Consider the following 21,344-nt stretch of genomic DNA (forward strand, 5'->3'; position numbering starts at 1 on the left):
GGGCCACACCGCTAATCAGAGGTGTCGGGGGAATTTGAACGTGGATTTCTCTCGGCTCCAAAGCTGACGTCTTACCTCTTTAACCAGGGTATTTCTTGCAACTCCTCTGGATGAAGGATTTGTTCTCTTTTCATTCAACAAATACTTTTATCGCCTTGGTGCTAGATTCTGCTCTGGGTACTGACAATAAAGACATGACCCCAAGGGCTTACTGACCTCCACAACATATCCCTCTACATTAAGCCAGACCTGCAGAGCCCTTAATGACCAGATTTTATCATTTTGGCCTCTGTACCACTTGATTTTGTCAAACTGTGATTTAGGGTGGTAGCACATCCAAGGAACCCAAGAGAGACAGTCCTGTAATATTTGCTACTGGGCTTCATTAACACGATGGTACCCTCAAGAAAATCACAAAACTACACAGCGCTACATCATCTTTATAAGGACCCAAGGGAAATCTCCCTCCTGGTGTTTAGCAAACATCTCGATGTGTTTGTCTTTTATGAACTCTTAGGGCTCTCGTAACTAACTATACTTCCCTCCTCGTTTTTGGCAGCTCGAAGACTCAGTGCCAAATATATTTCTCTTAACTACACAGGATGTTCCAGTTCCGAAGGCTGAGAAGCGACATATCCTAAAACTTAGTGATGTAAAACAACCTTTGCTGACGTTCCCGGATCCCGTGGGTCAGTGATTCAGACAGGGCACGGCACAGGGCAGTCTCGGTACCGCGATGCCGGGAGCTGAGTGCAGAATGATCTGAAGGCTCTTCGCTCGCACGTCTGGGGCTGGGTGCTGGCCGTAGGCTTGGGGCTTCAGCTCTTCTCCACATGGGCTGCTCCTCGTGGGCTCTCCCGATAAGCTCATTTGGGCTTCCTCACAGCACGGCAGCTGGGTTTCAAGAGTGAGTGTCCCAGTGCAGGGGCAAGTTAGGCAGAAATTGTATCAGCTTTTATGACCTAGCCTTGGGAGGTCTTCCAACTGAAGGGGTCATCACCTGTCGCCTACCCTGGGCCTGGCCTGTGTTTAGCTCAGTCCTTAGTGCTGGGGAACATTACCCCACCACCATCACATTCTATTGCCAGAAGTCAGTCCAGCCCAAAGTCAAGGGGAGAATCAGACTCCATCTCTTTTTTTTTTTTTTAATTAATTTTTATTGGAGTACGGTTGCCTTACAATGTGTGTTAGCCTCCACTGCACAACGAAATGAATCAGCCCAGACTCCATCTCTTGATGGGAGAAGCATCATGGCCCTGGAAGACAGCGTGGGACAAAAATATTGTGGTGGCCACTTTTGGAAAATATAGTCTATCACACGCGACCAAATGGAACTCACTGACATATACTAATCACTCTTGGCCTCATTATTTTATTATTTGCCACCTGTGGATTGCATGCATTTTTGCAGTCAAAGATTCTTGATGGAAATAGGCAGGAGATAGACAATGCCTGTCATTAATGCCGTTTTCTGAGTGTTTGTTCTGTGCTGAGAGCCGTGTAAACAGATCCTTCCTTATGCCTTCACTGCTTTAATTCACAAACAATCCTCTTATCAATATTTTACAAGTAGAGAAACCAGAGCGCAGGAAATTAAAGAGGTTTACCAGATCTGGCATGGTGGAGAAGTGGCAGAGGTGGGGTTCCATTCTGGGCAGTCTGACTCAGCTGTAACAGGTAGAGTCACCCCACGTGCCTCCATGTTCAGCCTTTTGAACCTCATCGCACACCAAGATCCTGACATGGTATTGTAGCATGAAGGCTCTACAAGATTCAGCTCTGTCCTCCCTCAAATGTCTCCTCTGACCACCGAGCGTTCTCAAGTGCAGCTTTCTCTGAGAAATAAGAGAGTATTCAACGACTTCTGCATATATATCAAGATTAACATTCTCTCCAAGTTAGATCAGCCAGGCTGTCGGGAATTGGGGAATTTGGCAGAAAGTCTAAGCACCCACTTCTTGCCAGGCTCTGAGCTAACTCTCAGGAATCTGGGCACAAGACATTTAATGTCACACTTGACTGAGATCTCTTGAAGGGCAGGGACCGTGCCATTTGGGCTTTGCAGTAGGTACACGGCAAGTGCCCGGCATCGGGGCTGGAGGAAGTAGAAGTGTTTGTCTAGTCCAGCTATGAAAACTTGGGCGAGCGACAGCCCCTCGGAGCCTCTATTTGTTCACCTGTAAAATGGGACTAAGGATGGTCCCTGCACACCTCCCAGGGCTATATCGGGAATCTTGTGACTGAGTAGGTCTCCCTTTTGGTCTTGACTTCTAAAACGCTCCATAGCAAGTTTGGACCCTACGCATGGTACTCATGTAAAATGCTGAGCATATAATGAACCCTCAATAATCGGGACTGTAAAGCACCCTGGGGCTTGAACTCCAAACTCAACTGAAGTTGATAACAAGAGGGAACAAGAGAATGGATGCAATCAAATGGAAATCTCCTAAAAACCTTTTTATAAACCTTAATCCTCCAAACCAAAGTTTTCCACCAAATGTCTGAGTTAGTATGTGTCGATCTAACGAAATGCTGTCAATGGCTCGGAGCTGGTAACTTCACTGGGGGTGTACCTGGCTGAGAAGTGTCGGGGGAGAGGGTAAAGTGGCAGCCTGTTTGGAGAATACAGGAAATTAGCCCAGCTGACCAGGTGTTGCTTTATATCTCTCTGCCCAATTAGCACTGACCTCTTATTTTTATTTTCCGTGTAGGATGTGGCTGGTGAGTCAGAAAGAAAGGAGAGCTTCATTATTTGCTCTTTGCTAAGTTCTTGGAAATATCGAGAATACTTGGCCCTCAAGACAAACCCCAGCTCTGGGCCTAAAAGCTAAATCCAGATATGTTATATATTTATTCAAGGCAGGAATTGGCCAGGAAACGACTATAAAACACACATTTTGAATAAAAGAGAGAGATTTATGGTGCATTTTCGAATCTGAGTCATATCTCTCTGCCTCCCCCTAGGCCAGCAGTCCTTAATCACTAACATACCCCCAGCTTGTTCGTTCGGTGGGCACAGAATTGCTTCCTTCTGGTCCTGTCCCAGTTAAAGATGTGGTGGAGATTGTGCTACTTTATCTGACAGTCAGTAAATGAATTGCCAATTCATTCGGAGCTTAGATGGGGCTGGTTTTTTCCTTGGGAAGGAAAAAAGGTGAGCTCCTTTCATATGTATCTTTGATCAGTCGGGACTTGACAAATTATTTTCCCAGGAATTTCTCTATCCTCAATGCCACAGGGAAAACAATGGATTTACTCTAAAAGAATAGTTTTTATGTTTCAGAAATTAGAGTAATGTAAAAACTTTTCTCAGGTTCCTTTATCTCTCTCTGTCTCTGTCTGTCTCTCTGTCATTCTCTCTGTCTCCCCTTCTTTCCCTACAAATGTTTTTTCCAGAGAAAGGAAGTAGATACCAGGCAGAGTTGGGAAAGGCTGCTGGCAACAGCTGGGCTTCGGGCTGGTTATTTCAACTTCACGAAAGTAACAGAAATAAGGCCCACTCCCTGAATACAGTCGGTATTGGGAAAGCAAAGTCAAATCTTCTATCCCCAGTTTCCCTTGTGACACCTGGTTCTTTCTCCTCTGGACTCTTGTTTTAGAGACAAACTTTAGCCTGAAGAATACCTGAATGCTGTTTCAACTATCTCATGCCCATAGTTTAGACATTCACTTACCTGAAGACAGAAGGCTACTTCCATATCAAGGTTTTATCCGCTATGGTACAATATTAAAGAAAAGCATGTATTGAAAGTATCAGTGGTACAGGGCCGCCATGAACAGTTGGGCAGGTGTGCACTGCACAGCTTCAGGTGGCCCCATTTGGCTAGACTATCAACGTGAATGACGTGCTCTGAGGGGTGTTCCCTGATCAATCTTTACAAGAGTGGGTGGCAGCTTTGAAAGGGAACTAACGGAGGTGAAGGGAATATTGGAAAATCATAATTATAATAAAGGGACAATCTGGGGGATCAAGGTGGAAAGAACTAAAAAAGAGTTTTGTTAGGGACTAAACTGAGTGTACGCTAGTAGTTTCAGTCTGTTTATTTCTCCACTCGAGATTCTCTTTCTGGGAGAAGGAGGGAGAGAGAGGCAATAAGCCTTGCTTGGGTCAAGGGCTCCCACCCTCTTGTCTAAGGCCGGGGAGAGCTCTGGATTAAAGTGTTCCTCTCCTAGGGTAAGTTTCCTCCAAGCAGACCCTAAAAAAAGGATTTGAGTGCAGTGGTCTATTTGAGTGAGGGTGTGAGAAGCGAGATAAGGCAGGAAAGGAAACCAATGAAGGGCGTGGTAACGAGCAGGTCACCTCTGTGAGCCACTGGGACTCAGTCCTGCTAGGGACCCCGTAAGAGACTGCAAAACATACTCAAAAAGAGTCCCGCCAAGGGGACAGAAAGCTGGGATATTTACAAGTTGGTACTCCGGTCCCTCATTACTTAATTCCCTGGCCAGGCACATACCTAAGGCCAGAGAAAGGCATCAAGCAAAGAGACCCCGAGGCAGGAAGCAGACAGTCACTGGTGTCTGAGAACCATTCACCCAAGCTGCAGGTGACCCGGAGGATGGGCCCAGGAGACAGGGCTGGGCCCTGACAGCATCTGCTCTGCCCACACACAACGAGAACCATATAAACCATCCCAAAGAACTGGGGTGCCATCTCCCAAAGAAGGAAGACCGATGCAGGAAGGTCACAGAATACCAAATACTCATCACACAAGGAATCCAGAACACATGCGGCTTTGTCCGGGTGCTGCCCCACCTTCGCCATTAAGTAGCCTCCCGGCCTCCAGCAAGTCACCGCCTCCACTTTGGAGTTACCAAGGCCTCATTTTCCTCTTCTCTAAAAGTCTGTAGAGTATTAATATCTCACATTTCCAGGACCCTTAAACTCAGGGTAAAAATGGGGCTCCTCGGTGCTTTGTGACCACCTAGACGGGGTGGGATGGGGGGTGTGGGAGGGAGACGCAAGAGGGAGGAGATATGGGGATACATGTATACGTAAAGCTGATTCACTTTGTTATACAGTAGAAACTAACACACCATTGTAAAGCAGTTATACACCAATAAAGATGTTTAAAAAAAAATGGTTCTGAAGAACCTAGGGGCAGGACAGGAATAAAGACACAGACATAGAGAATGGACTTGAGGACACAGGGAGGGGGAAGGGTAAGCTGGGACGAAGCAAGAGAGTGGCATGGACATATATACACTACCAAATGTAAAATAGATAGTTAGTGGGAAGCAGCCGCATAGCACAGGGAGATCAGCTCGGTGCTTTGTGACCACCTAGGGGGGTGGGAGGGAGAAGCAAGAGAGAGGAGATATGGGGATGTATGTATGTGTACAGCTGATTCGCTTTGTTGTACAGCAGGAACTAACACACCATTGTAAAGCAATTATACTCCAGAAAAGATGTTTAAAAAAAATGGGGCTTCTCTGGAAAAGAATATGAAAAATAATATATATATATGATTATATAGAGAGAATATATAGTCTATATATATAGAATCACTTTGCTGTACACCTGAAACCAACACAACGTTGTAAACCAACTCTACTTCAATTAAAAATAAATAAATAAGATTTTTTAAAATGGGGTTCTCCGGGTAGTGAGCTGGGGTTATAATACAAAGCACACCATGTTCTTGGTCTTCCCAGCCACCAGAAGCGTGAGAAAATAAATTTCTGTCATTTAAGCCACTCAGTTGCACTGCCCTTCCTAATGGCCTGCCCTATGGATTTCAGACTTACCTACCAGCTCCCACAAACGTGAGCCAATTCCTTTCAATAAGGTTCTTAATACATATCTGTACATCTCTTACCAGTTCTGCCTCTCTGGTTGAAGCCCGGCTATAGAACTGTTAAGGGGAGGCCTGTAAATGACTTATAGGCACAGCATACACACTCCTGGCTTTGGAGCAGAACCGAGTCACCCATCCAAGGACAACCTAGACCAACCTGCCCTCCGCCAAACCATCGGCTGATCACGGCACACAAGCCCAGCCAAGACTAGCGGAACTTGGCCATGATCCACAGAACCGCTCAGCTGATTCAACAGAAGAACTCAGTTGCTCACTTAGTTCATGAGCAAAAATAAATGTTTTTCCACACATGCCTCTGAGGTTTTGTGGCTGATTGTCCTGCTTCCTTGATTGTGGCTACAGATCTCAGGGGATGTTTGAGGTGGCACGCTGTCAGCGTGTACTCAGCTGTCCCCCTTCACTGCATCGGCAACTTGAGGTGGGCAGAGAGGATGCAAAAGCGGGCACGAGAATCACCACCACAAAGTCCTTGACGTGCTGTCCTCCGAGATGCACATCTGTTGAGTCATTCATTAATTCACTCAGGACACAGACGACGAACACCTTCTAAATGAAAATACAATCAGACGAGCCTGGAATATTCCTGCCCTCCCAAAGCTCTCCTGACCCCAGGAGAGAAAGCCTGCAGTGAACGAAGGAAGAAGGGTAAACTGTGATGAAAGTTAAAGAAAGAAGTCTCTCCTAGTGTGTCTCTCCTATAAACACATTAAACTCTCTCATTTAACCCCTACCCCAAGCCTGGAGGCAGATCTGATTGCCCCCATTTTACAGAGGTGTAGACTGAGGCTTGGAGAAGTGAGTACAACTTGCTCACAAACCAGAGGATTAGCTGGGCATCCGAGACCAGGAAGCCACCAAGTCACAAAACCTCCTTTACTTTCCCTGAGGTTGAAGGCTCCAAGGACACGCCACCTGAAGGCACACGCGCCCTGGCACACTCCAGCTGCCCATCTTCTCCTGTTCCTGCAGGTCCTGCAGAGGTGGCTTGGATCCAACCACCACATAAGGGAGTCTGGCAGCATGTAATGGTCAGTCATAAGCGGAGTGACCTTGGACATGTCACCTGAAGTCTCTGCTAAGGTGCTTTCTCATCTGTAAAACAGGAATCAGATTGGCCCCTACAATCTCAGTTATGGGGCCATATAGGTATGCTGCTTGGTACAGGAACTGGCATTTACTCTATGGTCAATAAATGAAAGCCACTCTTACTATCACTGGTACTAGTATCAACAGTAGCAGGGGTGTCAGTCAGATATTAAAATTCTGTCAGGAATAACCCTCAATCTACTCTCCAGGCTATCTCTCACCCTCAGCCCTTACAGTTCCAGGAGCAGGGACCAAGCATTCTTAAATTCGTATCTTCGGTAGCATTAACATGCCTGACTGCTTTTTGAGGAGGTATAAGAATGCATTCTGAGGTCAGAAAAGGTGCTGGCTTGTCAGCCTTCTAAGATGTAGAAACGTCTTTTCCTTCTTTGTTGCCACGGAAGATTCAGGATTGATAAGCCACTTACAAAGCTAGCTATTTAGATAGTCTGCAATATGGAGCCTGCTCGGGAAAGCTATGTTTTAATTATTGTTGAAGGTGATGATGGTGATGATGGTGATGGTGGTGGTGATGCCTTCCTAACCCCTAGTGAGCTTAAGTCTACTATAAAAAATAGAAGAACATAAGGGTAGATTTCCCAGCAAGAGGAGGAAGAAGGGGCGGAGGAGAAGGACTCCTAACAATGGTGGATAATAATAATAATAATTAATACTCTTATTAGCTAAAGTTATTGAGTATTTCCTCTACACCAGGCCCTGTGCTCAGCTCTTTACACTCATGTCTCATTGAATCCTTTCAAGAACAACTCTTTTAGAAGTACTCTTATTGTCCTTGATTCATAGATGATTAAATGGAGGGTCTAAGAGGTTAAGTGACTTGCCCAAGGTCGCAGAAGCACTAAGCGGTAAGGTGAATTTTATAAGCCGGGTCAGGTAGAGAACAAAGGTGAGATTCTTACAACTGCCTGATTCAACGTACGTGTGTGTGTGTGTGTGTGTGTGCTTGTGTGTGTGTATGTATGTATGTGTGTGCTTGTGTGTCTGTGTGGGTGTGTGTATATGTGGGTGTGTATTTGTTAACAAGAGAAGGACACTTTTCCCAGGACAATAGTTCAGCCCCATAAGAGGACCAAGCCTGCAAAAATCAATCCCAGAAAACGGAGCCAGAGATACATCCAGATGCGTCCTTGTTTCTGCCAAGGAGAACATTCCACGCTGAGCCGGCGGCTGACTGGTACTGGTACCCAGCTCTGTCGCTGCCGAGGCCATATCACCCCTGATGGAGTCTCCAACCTTTCATCCTCAAAGCAGACACCGCTGCCTCACCTTCCTCACAAACTCGATTGGGTCAACAACCAAAAGATAAACTAGATTTTATTTTACTAATTCTATTCCTAATTATAAAGAGAATTCATCTTCATCACAGAAAGATGGAAAATATTCAAATACACAAAGAAATTTTAAACGCTCACAATTCCCACCGCTATTATTATTGGGTTACACGTCCTGTTGTTTTTTTTTTTTTTTTTCCCTCTGAGCATGAATGAATGCTGTTGTATTTAATAAAACTGAGATGCTGGTGGGCATGCTTCTTGTAAGCCGTTCTTTCACTCGCAATGGATCTTGACACTTTCAGATCGTCTTCACAAATGTGGTTTTCAATGGCAAAGTGATATTACACTGTATGGGCAGACATTAAATTATTTACCCCAACTCCATATTGTATAATAAGGCTGTCTCCAGTTTTGTATGATTAAAAAAACATGATAAAAAAAAATCATGATGAACGTCCCAGAAAATAAATATTTATGCACACCCAGATTATGACCTTAGGACCAATTCCTTAAAGCAGAATAGTCCAATTAAATGATTGGCACCTTTTTAAGGCTTTCATCTGTTTTGCTAAAGTCCTCCTCCCGAAGAGTTTATCTATCTTCATTCCAGCCAGGAGTTTATGAAATTTTCCTATTTCCTCATTAGCAACATGTATTATTCTCTTTTTTTTGGCCATGCCAAGCAGCTTGTGGGATACTAGTTCCCCGACCAGGGATTGAACCTGGGCCCTCGGCAGGGAAGCTCCATGACCTAACCACTGGACCGCCAGGAATTCCCTGTATTACTATTTTTTAAAATACGGATTTGCTAAATCAATGAATACAAAGTTTTATGTAACTTGCATTTCATGGATCTAAGTCTTTCTTTTTAAGTGTTTATTGAGCACGTACTGTGTTAGGTACTTAACTGGACATTTCCAGAGATATTATCTCATTTAAACCTCATGACAGTTCTTTGAAGCAGGTAAAATAACTCCTTTTAGTAACCAAGGAAGCTAAGGCTTGGACAAACTTAGGTTCCGTGCTGAGCTCTGCCACACACCAGCTGTGTGACGTTATGGGTGTTCCCAACCTCTCTGAGCTCAAGAATACTAATGATCAGAGACTCTGATGGCTCTGGTGATCCTCTGCCCCATAATTTTGAGTCACGCACTTGAGTACTCAGTGTTGGGCAAGGCAGCCAGAAGAATGCTATAACACTCCTCTCCCGGGTATTATACAAAGAAGCCTACTGGCTCACAAATCCAGTCCGCCATATGCAGCAGTGGGAACAAACTGGGAAAGACCTCAACACCATTAGTAGGTCCTCAGCAAGTAAGGGTGTCTATCTGTCACACAGGCTGGGACTCCAACACATGCTTGTTGAACAAATGAATGAATGCAGACTCAGTGATTACTACCCATCCGTGAATCTGTTTTCTCATTTCTCCATCACCATTTCTGCCTCAGCACCTTTGCACAAGCTGTTCCCTCTGCCTGAGATGTTTCCCTCCCAACTTTTCACCTGGCTAATCCTGCTCATCACTCAGGACTCAGCTCCTCTAACCCAGGTTAGGACTCCATGTCCTATCTCTTTATGACGTCATGAACGCTGCTTTCATAGTTCTCCCCGCCTCTGCAATCCTTTACTTACGCAGATGATTACCTAATGGCTGTTTTTCTCAGTAAACCATAAGCTCCAGGAGGACACAACCTCTATCTCTGTGTCCTCAGTAATTATCACATGTCCAGTCCAGAGCAAACATCCACTAACATATTATAGAAATACAGTAATTTGTGTTGTGTCTTTTGACATCTAAACGACGAGAAAACCACATGAATCTTTGGATATGACATCCTTAAACCTACCAATTCCCTGAAAAGCTCCTTTATTACCACTGTCTGGAGCACAAAGAGGTCAGCCTGCATCTGTTATGGGAGGACAGTGTCCCTTTTTTGATTTATGAAACTTGCTGTGGACATGCTTTTTTTTTTTTTTTTTTTTTGCGGTACGCCGGCCTCTCCCCATTGTGGCCTCTCCCGTTGCAGAGCACAGGCTCCGGATGTGCAGGCTCAGAGGCCATGGCTCACGGGCCCAGCCGCTCCGCGGCATGTGGGATCTTCCCGGACCGGGGCACGAACCTGTGTCCCCTGCATCGGCAGGCGGACTCTCAACCGCTGCGCCACCAGGGAAGCCCTGGACGTGCTTTTAATGATTTTTTCCTATGGGGCAATTGTTTGAGTGCTGGGGATGGGGACATGAATTCCTTATTCTTACGACAGAAAGAGAAAGAGTAAGACTGCCTATCTTGTATAGTTGGTAAATTAGTTTAGAAGGTAATTTTTTCAAAGATTTTTTTTAACCCATCAAAGTATGTATCTGTTTAGAGTATAGTCAGAACTTATCCAGTGAAACTTTCCTCATGCATTCTCTGTGGGGACAGAAAGGCCATTGACCTAGTTTCTCCATTGTACTTGAAAGAAGCTGAATCGTCATTTCTGTATAATTAATTTCACACTTCCTGGGAGTTCTTTGCCTAGGAAAAGTCCAGGGGGACCTGATGAAGTGAACAATTGGAATTAACAAGCCAGTTGTTCCCTGTTTTAAGGGGATGTGACATATTCAATGGTTCTAGATCATTTCAAAGGTGTGGGAGCTGAAATTATAAAAATAGGAAAAAAATTGCAGCACTGATTTACTTATCAATTTGCTGCTCTGTTCTGCCCTACACGTGTTAGATAGGACAACTCACACAGCCTAAATTCGTGGGTTTTAAGTAAATATCCATTGAAGGTCTGTAAAGTTGCTTATATCGGGACCTCCAAAACCCTTGATTGCAGTAAATTAACTCAAAGAAGGAGATCCTTCAGAAAACCAAGGATTAGGTGTTATGTATAGTATGGCCGATATCATTTTTTGATCAGCTGGGATTCCTGATGATTTTTCCTTTCCGATGCTGACCCAAATTCAGTTAAAACAGATATCTCCATTCCAGAGACCTAAACCAGTGGTAAACATACTCAGCTCCATTACACTCAAGTATAGGATTCCAAATACCCCTGAGAACAACCGGAGAGAGCAGTTTCCTCCACCAAATTTCCTCTCAAATCAGTCCATCGAAAGAACGGGGGAGAAAAAACGGGTGTTCAAGTCCCTGTACTTTTTTAAGCACATGGTATTTATTAGGCTTTAACTGGCACACAAATACACGAAACGAGTACTTAATTCTCACCCCCCCCCACCACGCCTTAGCAACATAAAAAGACATCATCGCATAAAGACACTCACATGACACACAGACACACACTCTCACGTACTTGAACATACGCAGTCTCACATATTACCCTGTTCTCTTTATTAGGGTCAGTTAAAAAAACACAAAACAAAACTTTTTTAATCAAGAAAGCAAAGCACATTTGAAAGGAAAAAAAAAAAAAAACAATGCAAACTTGGTTTTGAGTATCAATAAAATTAAAAGCTTTGGGCCAGATCCCATGCTGGATTTCATTTCAGGTTATTACTTAATTAGAACTCCCATTTATAAATAAATAGTACCAGTAAACTATTACATCTGAAGAACCCTGCAATAACATTTTACTTACACACTTGTTTTCATTCTGTTTTCTGCTTTCAGTAACCACAGTTTGGGCCTGCATTTGGTGCTGGTGTGATGTCTTTGGAGAACGTTCCTCAGTGAGCACGTCTGGCTGCTTCTTTAGGATGGTGGCTTTTGCCTTTGTATCCAGATTGGGTCGTCAGTGATGGAGGTTTGGAAGCTGGGGGCTGGCTTTGTCTTTTATCAAGACGAATATTTATTTTGGCTTTTCACGACTCTTGTCAGCACAGAGCTTGCGCCTTGCTTATCACAGTTCTGCCCGCATGCAAACCGGGGCTTTTAAGTTTTCAAAGCAAGCTTTCCGGTCGGGAAGCTATAGGCCACGTTTTAGCGGGCAGAAAAACACGGAGCCGGGAACACAGGGAGGGTCGAGTAAGATAGGATGCCAGATGGAGTCTGGTGTTACCCTGACTCCACTGGTTGGTTGCAGGCGAAACTGGACTTCGTGAGGATGGGGAAGGGAGGACAAAATCGGAGACACCACATGGCAGAGGTAGGTAATTTCTTAGTCAAGGCGGAGGGTTGCGGATTTAGGTTTGGGGGTGGAGGAGTATTTGAGGGCAACCGCACAAATACGTATTTTGAAAACATACTTGCCTCAGACCTCCCCCAAAATAAGGACTGGGTCCCGTTAAGAAAATGGAAAGAAAAAAAATATATTATTATTTATTATATAACAACGTCAACATTAACACCAAGACAGGGAAGGACTCTAACTACGCATGAGGATCAAACACTCCAGGAGGCAGGACTTTCTGGAGACCGAAAGAAAAGAAATCAAGGAGGGCATCTGGAGGTGGTGTGAATGTGGCCGGTTGATGAGTGTGGTGGGGGGAGGGGCGGGGGAGGCAGAGACTCATCTCCTCTTGGCGGTTTTTTAAGTTTTGAGACAAAACAAAGTCACATTTTTTGAATTGTGGTTTCAAGCGACTGATTACATCAGTGTTGGGGCAGGGTGGGGGGTTCTCAAGTGCAGACGTGAACATGGGGTGAAATGAGACGTCTCGTCCTTGGGGTTCTCCCTGCGACTCTCCCTCTCCCTCTCTCCCCTCCCTCCGGAAATGGCAGTGAAGGAGTAGCCCTCGCCTTAGCTGCTGTCATTCCACTCTGGAACCATGCCGACTCCATGCACGGCCGAGTGGTACTGATGCGGGGACAGGGTCCTTGGCACGCCGTGAGAGTACAGGAACTCTGACGCTTGAAGGCTGCCGGGGGACTGGAGGCCAGTCTGAGGCCCACACTGCCTGACCACAGGCTGGTGGGCCATGGAGGTCTGGTGCTGGAACATTCCCTCTCCAAGCTGCGGGGAGCCGTGGTTCGCCATGCCAGCCAGCCGGGGGACCAGGGGCCCCGAGGTGAAGTGAGCAGAGAAGTGCTGGTAGGGTAGCCTGTCCATGGGCTGCACGGTGGTGACCGTGCAGCTGCTGTACGAGGACATGCTGGGCCAGGCGTTGCAGCTAATGTCCTCCAGGCTGGGCACGGGCTCGCTGGGCGGCACGGAGCTGGCATACATGCAGGCCTGCCGCTGGGCTGACTCTGTCCTATAGGAGGCACCCAGGCCCTGCTGCTGGGGGTAGCCGGAGCGGTAGAACGGGTCCTCTTCACTGGGCGATGTCTCCATGTAGGGCTTCTTATAGGGATGGTCTGTGGTGGAACATTCTTCATCTGCTGAGATAGGAGGACAGACACCCGTGAGGCCACGATCAGCTACCCCATAGCTCAAGGCAGAGACAGCCATCTGGCCCAAGGACGGAAGAATTAAGTCCGGAAGATGGTTAGCTCCAACCTCCATTCTGATAAAAAGAGGGTGGACTGTCACAGCTAAGACTTTGGGCTACGGAGTTCTAAGCAAACAGTTTGACCTTTCCAAGCTCAGTTTCCTTTTTTTTTTTTTTTAAATAATTTTCAGTATATTCCCTCAATAGAACATTAATGCAATCATTAGAAAAGATGCTTTGTATAGTTTCTAGTAAACTGGGGAAATTGAGCTCAGTTTCTTCATCTGTAAAATGGAAAGGGTCATGACAGCACCTTCTAGAAAGGGAAGTGTTGACAATGAAATGGGAACATATAGATTAAGTACTTAGTCCAGAGCTTGGTACAAGGGAACACTCAATAAATAACAATTATTATTATTATCTTCCATCCTCTCCAGCATGTGAACTTCACGAAGGCAAGACATGGTCTGGATTACCCATCACTGTATTCCCAGAACCTGGGACGTACCTAGCGACAAAAATAATAACAACAGCATCAACAGTAACAGTAACAACACATACAGCATTTACTCTGCCTGGCACTGTTCTGAGTACTCTCCACGAGGTCACCCGTTTAATCTTCTCAACAACCCCACGAGGTGGGTTCTCTCAGTCTCCTCATTTTACAGATGAAAGGAGACACACAGAGGTCAGGAAACGTGCCCAAGGTCTTATATGGCTGATAAACGGTGGAGCTAAGATTAGAATCCTAGGAATCTCGTGACAAAATTCCTGTTCTTCCATGCCATGCTAGACAGAAAGACACGCAGCAAATACTCGTGCAATGGATGGAACAGTGGATGGACAAGTGGATAAATGGATGGGAGCCCGAATGGATCCCCAAATCCTTTCCTGATGCCTTATGTGAACAAGGACCCAGTTATGATCTGTTGAGTTGGTACCAATGCATGTGTCGCTGTTTCATCGCTGAACAAGTCACTTCCCTTCTGTAAGCGCTGATTAATCCCTAGTGGAGAGCAGTAGAGAGAGTTCTGTCTCTGAAAGAGGGTCTTCCTTAACCACTTTGGGGTCACCGACCCCTCTGGGGACTAACAGAAGAGCTGGGCTCTTTTCTCTCCTAGAAAAATAAACTGAAACACGAAGTTTTGAGAACTGTATGTATAGACCAAAGTGATGCACACAACTTCAGGGGGCTCAAGGACTCCCTAAAATGCAGACCTTAGGTTAAGAAACTTAGACATGCGTGAGTCTGCATCGGGCTCTTTTACTTAATGTCAGTGTGACACTAGCAAGGCATCTGCCATCTCTGGGACTCATTTTTATCACCTTTGAATCAGAGTTAGCAATACTTACCTCACTGGGCAGCTAAGGAATGAAATCGAGCATGTAAATCTCCTGATACCCATCACCAAGGGCAGCTCTTGTTACCAGGGTAACACCACCTGTGTCATGGCAGACCTTGTCTGTAATAACACACCTCCAGGTGTTTCCTTCAAGGGAAGCAATACTTGGGAGTTTCTACCAAGATGTAAACCTCATACAGATTCATTCCTTGGCTGGAATTTTACTCCCCAAACTGGAAATTTTTCTTTCCTCACTTCCAACCTCTTTCTAATGAATAACGTTAAGAAATATGCCTGGTTGGGCTTCCCTGGTGGTGCAGTGGTTAAGAATCCACCTGCCAATGCAGGGGACACGGGTTCGAGCCCTGGTCCGGGAAGATCCCACATGCCGCGGAGCAACTAAGCCCGTGCGCCACAACTACTGAGCCTGCGCTCTAGAGCCCGCGAGCCACAACTACTGAGCCCACATGCTGCAACTACTGAAGCCCGTGCACCTAGAGCCCATGCTCTGCTACAAGAGAAGCCCACGCACCGCAACGAAGAGTGGCCCCCGCTCGCCACAACCAGAGAAAGCCTGCACGCAGCAACAGAGACCCAATGCAGCCAAAATAAATAAATACATAAATTTATAAAAAAAAAAAAGAAAGAAATATGCCTGGTCTTCCCTGGTGGCGCAATGGTTAAGAATCCGCCTGCCAATGCACAGGACACGGGTTCGAGCCCTAGTCCGGGAAAATCCCACATGCCGCAGAGCAACTCAGCCCGTGCGCCACAACTACTGAGCCTGCGCTCTAGAGCCCGCGAGCCACAACTACTGAAGCCCACGTGCCTAGAGCCCGTGCTCCACAGCAAGAGAAGCCACCGCAATGAGAAACCCGTGCACCGCAACGAAGAGTAGCCCCCGCTCGCCGCAACTAGAGAAAGCCCGTGTGCAGCAACGAAGACCCAACGCAGCCTAAAATAAATAAATTTATTTAAAAAAAAAGAAAAGAAAAGAAATATGCCTGAGTTTGGCAAGTATGAAGAAAAATGAAACACTGGGACACTCCCACAACTGTCACCACTGTGATGGTTCATGGCATGTGGGCAGGACGCAGGACTAAGTAAGGGAAGAAAGAAGAGCCATGATTTATTAAGCACCTACTAAGTGACCCGACTCTAATCTTCTAGAGTCATTCCTCAAGGCGGCTGCTCTCGTTCTCATCTCTTAGAGGCAAAAACTGAAGCTCAGAGAAGTGACTTGCTCAAGGCCACGAAGCTGGGAAGGAGCAGAGGCTGGAATCAAAGCTGCGTCTGCTTCACCTTGCCAACCACACCTTGCCTCCAAGCTCTCTCGATTTCTACTACGCAACGCCACTCACTCAAGTTATCCAACAGATACTCACTGAGCCTCTACCAAGTGCCAGGTACTGGTCAACTGGTAGCTGTGGTCCTGCTCCACACACATCCTTGGCCCCTCTCCATCCTCCCCTGAACAAGGGCAGGACCTGTAAGGGCAGGAGGCTGACACTGTGAAGAGCAGGTGCTCCTTGGATGTAAAGCTCCAAGTCAGTCATTCTCCCCACAGGAAGTCCTACGGCTTCACACTGGACTATAAACCAACAGGTGTGGGTTCCACCAAACCCCTCCACTCGCATCATTCTCCGAGTGATACCCCCAGGTAAGTCAAAAATCTCCCCAAATAACACGTATCTACACAAAGGTTGTACCCACCTAACAGCAAGCAAACTTATTTTTTCTTTTTTGTTTTTGTTTTTTTGTGGTACGTGGGCCTCTCACTGTTGTGGCCTCTCCCGTCGCAGAGCACAGGCTCCGGACGCGCAGGCTCAGCGGCCATGGCTCACGGGCCCAGCCGCGCCGCGGCATGTGGGATCTTCCCAGACCGGGGCACGAACCCGTGTCCCCTGCATCGGCAGGCGGACTCTCAACCACTGCGCCACCAGGGAAGCCCAAGCAAACTTATTTTTAACTAGACTCTTTCTGTGACATATCTGGGACCCGTAGGATGCCCAAACATCGGTCTAAAAAAAAAAGTGAAAAATGCAGTCATCACTCTTCCAGGTGTTCTAGCTACATGATGCCAACCATCCAGATGTTTGAAGACATTCAGATGAGCAAGTGTCCACATTTTTTCACTTTTCAACCGGGCGTTTTGAGGGCGTCTTAAAGACACTGCTTCTCTTGACTTATTTCTTTTTTTGTCCTGGCCACCTCCTCCCTTGATCCCTTCCCTCTATTCTGCCTTCCACCCACCCCCCCAAGATCCATAAATCTGAATGTTTCCATTGTTGCTGGACTCATAACCTTTGGATTTTCCATTTAACCAGGGCGTTCCCCTCTTCAATAATAGAAAGTACAGCTGCAGGGTACCCTGGCAAGAGAAAAAAAAAAAAAAAAAAAAAAAGGCAAACTAACCATTCCCGAGTTTCTGATCCCCTTCCAGACTGGTTACAAGTAAAGAAGGAAGAATAATATGAAAAAGGCCAGAGCACATTTTGGAAAATCGTAAAATTACACATTCCAATCCTTAATACCCCAAAGATCTGATGCAGAGTCCTAAGAAAAACCCAATGCTGGCTTATTGATGGAAACAGGACGTGAGCATTCTCCAGTGCCTCTTGGTTCTCATCTCACCGTAAAGAAATTCCAAAGCCAGGATCCAAATTTCACGTCGGTCGCGATAAATGCTTGGGATGTAATCTCTGTGTTTATTTTCGTGATGGTTTGGTTTCTATCTTTTTATTGGGAGCCTGATAACTGATCAACAGCAAAGACCTCTGTCCCAGACGAGTCCTGTTTCTCTTCCACGGTTGGGGAATGGGCTGTAGTCAAGGGTCAAGTCCTCAATCAGATGAGTCCACGGCTTGGTTTCAGAAAGTTGCATAAGGGTGGTCAATTATACTGATATAATGTCCCGAGCCCAGAGGAGTCTCTTGGACGATAGTAAACCTCTTCGTGATTCTGACCACGGATCACCATGTAGCAGTGTGAAAAACCCTGGTGCCTTGCGTGTTTCTGGATGCTGTCGATTCTGGATAAGGTGACTTTAATGATTAATCCAGAACACAGATCTTAGGGCACAGTTATGTCTCTGACTCACTGGCTACGTGACCTCGGGCGAACCATTGGACCATCCCAGTCTCAGTTCTTGTTTGTACGTGGGGATAATTCCTACATTTCATGTAGGAATTGACATAATAACAGCGCAGTCCAGTTTCTATCTTCCTCGTACCTAAAGTAAGTATTCAAATCTTATCTGCCCAAGTAATGTGGGTCGACTCTGTTTTCCCCCTTGGAAGATTGGACAGATGGCTCTGTGAAGGTCATCCGATACTTGAAGGTGTTCGGGTGGATTCCAGAGCTAGAAAACTCACAGAGCTGCTTGCAAATCACTGATGTCATTGAGTAAATATTGTCACCATCCCCAAATGGGTCATTTCCCTTGCTGATGGAGTTCATTCAGATGAAAGACCGTGGTGGAGTCTTCACAGACAGAGACCCTGGAGGTAGAGCAGTGAGCAGACACTCCTCAGCTGAGTGACCTTCAGCAAGTCAGAAGCAGGACTCTAGTTCAGGCCTTTGGACTCCTCAAACAGTGCTCCTTCGGCTAGATGGCCCCAACCTTTCAGCCTTCATGCAACCCACTGTGTTCAGAGAGTATGACAAGGTGGTAACCTTGACACTTACGGATGGATGGATGGATCTGTGTGTGTGTTTGTCCCCACGCCGTTAGCTCTTAACTTTAAAGTGCAAAGAACTAGGATGGTATTGTGGGCAGATCCTAGATTGGGAATCAGAAGACCCCAGTTCAGATCTCAGCTGCTATCTGAAGCCATGAAATGTACTGACTTGCTTACTATCTGTCTCCCACAGCGAGAATACAAGTTTCCTGGGATCAGGGACCTTTTCCATTGTGCTCTCCCCTTGTCTTCAGCACACAGCACAGTGCCCAGTACACAGTAAGTGTACCGTTAATATCTCCTTGATGAACGCATCCCGGATCGGCCACTCACCAGCCACATAACCTTGGGAATCCAAGCTCTTAGTCCTCTATTTTCCCCCCTGCAAAATGGGGATGGGAGGGCATCTCCCATGGCTCAAAGACTGCAGTGAGGATCCAGTGAAGAAAAGGAGGTAGAATCGCTCTACAAACTACGGAGACCGAGAAGATGCAAAACCCTTTACTCTATCCAATTCCCTCTCCGTACCAGTGCAGAAAATGGCTTTACTAAAACCTTTATTTGGGTTGCATTTGGTTTCTAATTGTGGGGAGGGTAGTCAGGGTGGGAGGGGGAAAGAAAGACAGACAAGTGCTCTCCCAGGCCCTGGGGTCCTGGATTTGATTGAGTGGTATTGATAAAAGAACTTCCCAGCTTTTTTGGCTCCAACCATCGAGAGAGATAGTTTGGAGACAGCTGGGTCCAAACACAAGGGGCCCTCTGGCCGGCCTGGCCCTTTGACATTTCATTGGGGCTGCCTCCTGGGCTGGTTGGAAAGGAGACAGACAATGAGGGGAAGTCAGATAGTGGGGCAGTCAGGGGCCGGGGTCGGGGGAAGCCACCCATGGAGTTATCACTTAACGGGAGTCCCAAACTGGAAGGAAACCTCGGCTGATTCCTTATCACTTTACAATGGAGGCTGATGATGAATTGCTTTTTGTCGTCTCCGAGGCAGGCAGGCAGGACAGACCGAGCTTGGCTGGAATGTTCTCTGTCTCTGGGAGCTCCCTTTTGGGGGGTGGAGGGAGGTGAGAAGGGCAGAGGTTTCTGCAGAGGTGAAAAGAGCCTGGCACCCCGAGTGCACAGACCTCAGTATGTAGGAATTTGGGGCGGAGCGGCTCACTAGCTGGGTGACTCTGGGCAAGTTTCTCAATCTCTCTGAGCCCCAGTGTACGCATCCGTGAACGAGGGGCAATTCTTCACCTTGTTATCTTCAACCAGTCATGAGGTCCTGACTCTCCCGACATGGCCAGCTCTTCTCCACACACCCCGGCCTGAGCGACCGTCATCTCACACCTCAGAGCCTGCAACAGCCTCTGAACGGGGCCCTGGCATCAGTTCTATCACAGCAAAGTGACCGCCTCAAAGCACAACCCGAATCCCGCCACTCAGGGGTTCAGACGCCTCCAATGGCCGCCCATCGGTGTTAGGCTAAAATCCGAACCCCCCAAAATGGCTCACAAGGGCCGGCGTCGTGCTAGCCCCTGCCTTCCTTGGCAACCTCCCCTCCCGTCACTTCCCCCTGCTCTGTGCTCCAGCCACCCTGGCCTCCCGTCCACTGCCCCAGTGAGGGCGGGCTCCCCATCTTCCGAGGGGCTGCACGCGTGCTCTTCTCAACGCCTGGACACCCACTCGGCACCCCAATCTCCTATCCAGCTCCCACTCTCCACAGACCTCAGCTGAAATTCTCCCCTGATGCCCTACCCTAGTCCAATCGATACCCCACTTGGCTTTTGTTAACACTTCCGTATCTCCGTGAGAGCATTCGAGCATTCGATCGCCACTGTCATCAAACAAATCTATAATGAGTCATTGAATGTGTGAGCTGCCCGCAACCGTGTGAGTTTCCCAAGGGCAGGGCTAGCTCACGTTCAATAGAGGACTTACAGGTACCAGGCACTCTTTTAGGTGCTCTACCTGGATCATCTCATTTCATCGCCTAACGATCCTGCAGGGTAGGTGCTACTGTCGTTCCCATTCTGCAGAAAGGTAGTTGAGAAAGCTGGAGCAACTGACCCATGGTCACACTGCTGCAAAGTGTCAGCCTCTGGAACATACTGCAACGGACCAGCCACTGACTCTAGCTTCCCCAGGGGCCGCCTCAAGTTGATCCCCAAGTTCACTCGAGGATCCCGCACAACACCCCCACGCAAACCAAGTCCTCACATCACCCAAAGAGGGTCCATCAGGCTTGCATTCAAGCCTCCACCCTGCATCCTCCAGGAGTGCATTTACAAGGATGCTGCTGTAAATACTGAACTCAAAACAGCGCCCTGATTCTTTGTAACTTCCTTCTCTTCTGCTGGTCTGGCATTAATTTAATCGAAAGAACTCTTTAATTCAAACCTGGTGAGCTCTTAATCAGCGTGTTTGACCCAGCCTCAAGAGCAGATCTCTGGTGGACGATGAAATTTGGAGACCGTAGCCCATAAGCAAAGGTAGTGGAGGCAGATAGGGCGGTGGTTCAGGCCCAGGCAGAGTCTGCAGACCAGGCTTGGGTTCAGATGCTGCCTTCAAGAACCATTAGCTCACAATTTTCCCTCTGTGGGCCTCAGTTTCCCCGTTTGTGAAGTGGGTTAATAAGAGTACCTACTTAATAACTTTCTTGAAAAGGCTGTGGTCTGGAACCTAGGCAGGGTACCCTTAAATATAATATAAAACAGAATCTCTGTGCAGGGACCTGTGTTTCATGGGACATTCTTAACCCCTGCTTGTGCCTGAAGAGGCATGTTTGCAGGCATCTGGTCTCCAGCCCATCTGGCAGCGGTCGT

The 21,344-nt window shown here is 46.9% G+C and overlaps 1 protein-coding gene across 1 annotated transcript in view; it reads right to left on the reverse strand.

Moving 5' to 3' along the window:
- Positions 1-12,880: 12,880 nt before the first annotated feature.
- The window catches only part of TBX5 (T-box transcription factor 5), a 43,529-nt gene continuing 35,065 nt past the window's right edge, over positions 12,881-21,344 (reverse strand). Inside the window, exon 8 of the mRNA XM_032603083.1 lies at positions 12,881-13,458. Within this exon, the coding sequence (XP_032458974.1) occupies positions 12,881-13,458 (578 nt within the window). The remainder of the gene's footprint in view (positions 13,459-21,344) is intronic.

Source organism: Phocoena sinus, chromosome 14, assembly GCF_008692025.1.
Source record: "Phocoena sinus isolate mPhoSin1 chromosome 14, mPhoSin1.pri, whole genome shotgun sequence".
Classification (NCBI taxonomy): domain Eukaryota; kingdom Metazoa; phylum Chordata; class Mammalia; order Artiodactyla; family Phocoenidae; genus Phocoena; species Phocoena sinus.